Consider the following 6000-nt stretch of genomic DNA (forward strand, 5'->3'; position numbering starts at 1 on the left):
AGTACAGTAGTGAGATCTCGGCTCACCACAAGTCCACCTCCCGGGTTCAAGCAGTTCTCCTGCCTCAGCCTCCCAAGTAGCTGGGATTACAGGCATGCGCCACCACACCCGACTAATTTTTGTATTTTTAGTAGAGACGGAGTTTCACCATGTTGGCCAGGATGGTCTCAAACTCCCGACCTCAGGTGATCTGTCCGCCTCGGTCTCTCAAAGTGTTGGGATTACAGGCGTGAGCCACTGCACCCGGCCTAAAATAGTAATTTTTATGTTATGTATATTTTACCAAATTAAAAAATCTTTAATTAAAAATACCACCACCAACAACAAAAAAGAACATGGATAGGCGGTGCCCGGTGGCTCACATCTGTAATCCCAGCACTTTGGGAGGCCCAGGTGGGCGGATCACTTGAGGCCAGAAGTTTGAAACCAGCCTGGCCAACATGATGAAACCCCGTCTCTACTAAAAATACAAAAATTAGCCAGGCCTGGTGCCAAGTGCCTGTAATCCCAGCTACTCAGGAGGCTGAGGCAGGAGAATTGCTTGAACCCTCGAGGCAGAGGTTGCAGTGAGCCAAGATCATGCCACGGCACTCCAGCCTGGGTGACAGAGCAAGATTCTGTCTAAAAAAAGAAAAAAAAAAAAGCCCAGTGTGGTGGTGCATGCCTGTAATGCCTGTAGTCCAGCCACCTCAGGAGGCTGAGGCGGGATGATTGCTTCAGTCTGGGAGGTAGAGGCTGCAGTGAGTGGTGGTCATGCCACTGCATTCCAGCCTGGGTGACAGAACAAGACCCTGCCTCAAAACAAAATAACAGGGCCGGGAGCGGTGGCTCACACCTGTAATCGCAGCACTTTGGGAGGCCGAGGTGGGCAGATCACTTAAGATCAGCAGTTCGAGACCAGCCTGGCCAACAAGGTGAAATCCCGTCTCTACTAAAAATACAAAAATTAGCCACATGTGGTAGCAGGCGCCTGTAATCCCAGCTACTCGGGAGGCTGAGGCAGGAGAATCGCTTGAACCCAGGAGGCAGAGGTTGCAGCAAGCTGAGTTTGCGCCACTGCACTCCAGCCTGGGTGACAGAGCGAGACTCCGTCTAAAAAAACAAAAAATAATAAAAATGACAAAAACAAAACAAAACTCAGGTTTAGGGGAGAGACAAGGATGAAGATAAAAATTCAAGTGAGGCCAGCTTATGATATGAAAGAGTACTTAAAGCCTGAACAAGGTCACTAAAGGTGTAAATCCAGACTTCTGTCATTCATTCATTGAGCCGGTTTCACTGGGTACTGCAGTATGCAGGAGCAGCAGGGAAGACAGCCATGAAAAAGGCAGCTGCCCCCACCCTCAAGAGGGACCAAGGGCCATAGACTGCTCTAAGGTGCTGAGAGCATGCCCATGTATACTACTGGAATAGTGAGTGGGTGAACTGGCTTCTGGCTGTGTCTTAGAAAATCACCTGGGGGCTTTTAAAAATACTGATGTACAGATCCCATCTCACTTTGCAGAGATTCTGATTTAATTTAGCATTTTCGTGGCAGGAGCCATGGACAGCATAACTTTTTTTTTTTCTTTTTCTACTTTTTTTCTTTTTTAGAGATAGGGTCTCTCTCTGTCGCCCAGGCTGGAGTGCAGTGACATGATCGTGGCTCACTGCAGCCTCAAACTCCTAAGCTCAAGAAATCCTCCCACCTCAGCCTCCCAAGTAGCTGAGACTACAGACATGTGCCACCTTGCCCGGTTAACTTTTTTTTTTTTAAAGAGATGGGGTCTCCTTATGTTGCCCAGGCTGGTCTCAAACTCCTGGGCTCCAGCGATCCTCCCACCTCAGCCTCCCAAACTGCTGGGATTACAGGTGTGAGCCACTGCAGCTGGCCCATTTTTTACCTTTATATTAAGCATAACACAGTCAGTTACAGATCCAACTCCTTCTTCTCCTCTTTTCCCCCTTCTAACTACTGCACTTGACTAGTTTTATAAATAAATAAATATAACATATGTTCAGGAAAGGCCGCACATCACAAGTGCACAGCTCAATGAATTTTCAAACTGTACAAAGCATGTCACTAGCATCCTAATCCATAAATGAAAGTTTAGACCAGTCCCTAAAGAGCCCCTTCATGACCCCACTCTGTAACCATCTTCCGGAAACCCCCAACTCTCCTTTTTTTTTTCCAGAGGGAGAGAAAGGGGTAGAGATGGAATCTCACTATGTTGCCCAGGCTGATCTCGAACTCCTGGGCTCAAGCGATTCCCCCAGCTCCAGCTCAGCCTCCCAAAGTGCTGGGATCACAGGCGTGAGCCACTACACCCGGCCTCTCCTGACTTCTAACTCCCCCTACCCTCTCCTCCCCCAGATGCCCCGCCCCCAGGCCGGCCACCACCTCTCACCCGACAGCACCACCTCCACCAGGTCGCCCTCCTGGATGTCTCCGGCCGAGCGCACCAGCTGCAGGAGGTTGGCCGACGTGGGGTCATGTTTGAAAAGCAGGATCTTGTCGTAAAGGCCGTAGAAGCCACACTCAGGGAACTGAGGGGCGGGAGAGGAATGTGGCGACGGAAAAGCTCAGAGCCGCCTTCAGCAGCGGGCGGACTGTGACCCTCCCAGGGCAGGGCCGGCTGTTTCCCCCGGAAACGCAGAGACCCCGCAGGCCCTCGCTTCCTGCCTACCCCCTCCCAACCCCAGCGCGAGCCGGGCAGGATGCCAGCGCCCCAATTGTGCGGGGAGGGGGCGCCGGCGTGGGTTTGGTGGCTGGAAGGGGGAGCTGGGGTGGGAGGGAGAGTGGCTCCGGGAGCGTGGACACCTCGAATTTTCCGGAACCTGGCGGAGGTGGGAGGGGATGCTGAATGAACACTCCCTCCCCTGTGCCTCCTCCCCAGGCTCACACACCCGCCCCCCACCTTCCTTCCTGGATCTGTCTATTGTTGTCCCAGTTACCTGGCTCCAGGCCCAGCACTGGGGTGGGGCGAGCTGGAAGGAGGACTTTTCGGGGCTCCTGGGAAAGTGGGGGGGGAGCCGGGGGACTTGGACTCGAGGGGGCTGGAGATAAGGAGGGCGCCTGCCACCCAATGCTCAAAGGACCCAGGTGTCTGGGTCCTCAGCTTTGGGGGCCTGGGGGCAGGAAATGAAACCTAGTAGAACAGAAAGTGAAACTGCCCCGGTGGGGCCTCGGGAAGGAAGGTACGCGGCCCTAACACACCTGGACCTGGCAGAAAAATAAAACTGGGGTGAAGCCTGAGCGGGGCAGGCTGGGGACTTGAGCACTGGACAAAGAAGTTCACCCAAGGGACAATCTGCCCCCGTACCCCCACTGCCACCAGCTTCCCATGAAGTGGGCTGAGTTGGGGTGGGGAGCTGGGCCTGCTGGATTTAGGCATTTGGTGGGCAAAACCCTATCAGTTCTCACTGCTAAGAGAGAGTCCACAGAAGACCAGGACTGCCTTGGCCCTGACCCCTTGGGAAGTTTTTCTCTAAGCTTCAGTTTCCTTGTCTGTAGAATGAGGGAGCTGGCCTAATTCCCCACGTTTCTCTGATGCCCAAAGGATTCATTTCCAGGAGTCTGAAAAGATTCTGGAATTTGGATATTTTGGGACTCCAACATGCTCACATTATAGAATTATACATTCTAGATTCCAACCTGGTATCACTATACATTTTAGGATTTCAATAAGCTAAATAAGCGGTAATCTAATATTTTAATATTCTAGGAGTCTGACAAGCTAGGACTGTGCTCTTTGAATTCTTTAGCATTCAAGGACCTCATCCATCCAGCATTCCAAAATTCTAACATTTTAACTTTCTAGGATTCAACAATCTAGGAATCTAATATTCCAGCATTTTAATGTTTTACTATTTCACAAACCTAGAATTCTAATATTTGAACACGAACATGGGGGCAATTTAATTGCCTAGGATGCATATTCCAACAAGTTATGATTCTAATATTCTAACATTTCTACAGTCCAGTACTCCAACACAGAAGCCCACTATTCTTTTAACATTTCACGGTTTAGACGTGGAGTTCCACCTGGTTTCCTCTTGCCATAACACCCAGCTGCCCACCCTGGGGACCCTGGTGTCCAAAATTAAGAGTAGGCTAACAGCACTGTGACTAGGAAAGGGAATAGAGTCCCCAGGGTCTGTAGGAGTGCCTGCCCCTCCACACATATCTCAGGCTTAGGGGAGGGCAGAATTGGGCTCCGAGACCTCACTTGCCCCTGGCAGCTAACTCAAGCACCTGCACCCACACATGTCACCGGATCACCATGGCCAGCCCGGGTTCAATTTCTCCTGTTTCCACCAAATGGGAGGCCCGGGATGGGCCTGGACGTGGAGGTCCGCCGACATCTGCTGCCCCTTCCTCCCCTCTCTACACCTGGCTGGCCCCTCCCTTCCTCCCTGTTTGCTGCAGAAAACAACGACATGCAGGGACATGAAATTTGGGGAGGCCTCTGGGGCACCCCACCCCTGCCCAGTCCTCTCTCAAAGGGATGGTGGGGAGAGGGGCAATGGAGGGGGGCAATGCCCCCTATCCCTCCATCACCCAAAGCTCAGGTCTCCTTCCTCCCTCTTCCGCACACCAGGCCCCAGACCCCTCTGCCAGCACCCCCTCCTTCAACCTCTCCCCGAGCTGGATCCAGGGAGCCTGCGCCCTCACCTTCTGGTCCACGATGGAACAGGCCAGCTGCTTCACATGAGCCAGCTCGGAGGCGGCGGGCAACAGCACGAACTCGCGGGTCAGCCCGATCTGGATGTGAAAGGAGACCCCGGAACCCGGGGCCGGGATCTGGGGCAGTAGCGGTGGCGGCGACTGCAGCTCTAGGCCGCCGGGGGGCGGAGGAGACCCCGGCCCGGGAGAGCCAGGGAGCCCGGCGGGATAAGAGGGGGCGGCGGCCATGGGGGGAGGCCGGGGACCGGCCGCCTGGAGCCCACCCGGGACCCGGCCGGGGGGCCCCGGGGGACCCTGGGTTCTAGATCCGCGGGATCTCGTGAGCAGGTGGTGGGAGAGCGGGGATCCGAGGAAAGATCTGGCAGGCGGAGGGGACCTGAGGATGGCGGGGTCCTGGGAAGGAGAGAAAGGCACTATAGTGGGTCAGAGGCCCGGAATCCAGGGCTCCCAGAAGATCAGAAAGGAGAAAAGTAGTGGGTTGGAGGTCCCAGCGATTGAGATTCCAAGAAGCCTGAGAGGTAATCTAGTAGGTCGGGGTCACAGGGATCAGGAAAGCCCGCGATTCAAAGGCCCCTTCCCTAGAGGAGGGATTGAGAAGGTGGCAGAGGGAATCCCAGGATCCAGTGCTCCAAGAAGAGGATCCCACTCAGAAGGCGGCCCGGGGGAATTCACCTTGGGGGTGGAGGGTAGGAGTCTCTGAGTCGGGGACCGAGTGGATTCCAGAGATAAAGTGGTTCGCAGGGACTCGACCGGCCCGGGGATGGGCAGAGGGGTCCCGAGGGCCGGAGTGGGTAGAAGGGAATCTCACAAGTCGCAGAAGTTGGAGAAAAGTTCGGTCGGGAGCCGTGAGGAAGGGGGCGTTGCCGGAGCGGGGTTGGGTGGGGGGCAGGGAGGGTCGCCAGGCGCCAGTAGCTCTTTTTCCCCCTCCAAAGTTTAAGTCGGCGGCGGCGGCGGCGGCCCAGGAGGAAGTGTCCGGAGCGACAGTGCAGTCGACCAATCGGCGCGGGCCTCGGCGACGTCAGAGAGGGGAGGAGCCTGCCGCGGGGCCGGGGGCGGAAGGGGAGAGTGGGCCCGGTGCCTCCGAGTTGGGGGCTGGACCTCCGCCTCCAGGGTCCTGGACAAGGGATGGTGTGAGAGATGGAGGGCAGGCAGGCGAGACCAGTTCCTTCCCTGAACACAGCCAAGCCTGGAAAGTTAACTTTTCTCTCGGCTGGACAGGGAGGGGAAACACTATCACCCACCGCCCGTCGCAGGCGTCGGGCTTGGAGGCCACTGGCCCTTTAAGGAGGGGAGCCCTCTCCGGCAGGCGTCCGGCGCCCATGGCAGGGGACGGG

At 55.4% G+C, this 6000-nt stretch overlaps 1 protein-coding gene across 3 annotated transcripts in view; it reads right to left on the reverse strand.

Moving 5' to 3' along the window:
- PRKD2 (protein kinase D2) overlaps positions 1–5652 on the reverse strand; it is a 42849-nt gene extending 37197 nt beyond the window's left edge. The window contains exons 1-3 of one of the 3 annotated variants that reach the window (XM_019015023.4): positions 5475–5652; positions 4655–5059; positions 2388–2526 (exon numbers count right to left, since the gene is read on the reverse strand). In XM_019015023.4, coding sequence (XP_018870568.2) covers positions 2388–2526; positions 4655–4894 — 379 coding nt within the window. In that variant the 5' untranslated portion in view covers positions 4895–5059; positions 5475–5652. Of the gene's footprint in view, positions 1–2387; positions 2527–4654; positions 5060–5338 lie in introns of those variants that run through there. The other 2 variants (XM_019015021.4, XM_055369814.2) reach the window with 2 other exon arrangements.
- Positions 5653–6000: the final 348 nt, after the last annotated feature.

The sequence above is a fragment of the Gorilla gorilla genome, chromosome 20 (genome assembly GCF_029281585.2).
Source record: "Gorilla gorilla gorilla isolate KB3781 chromosome 20, NHGRI_mGorGor1-v2.1_pri, whole genome shotgun sequence".
In the NCBI taxonomy this organism is placed as follows: domain Eukaryota; kingdom Metazoa; phylum Chordata; class Mammalia; order Primates; family Hominidae; genus Gorilla; species Gorilla gorilla.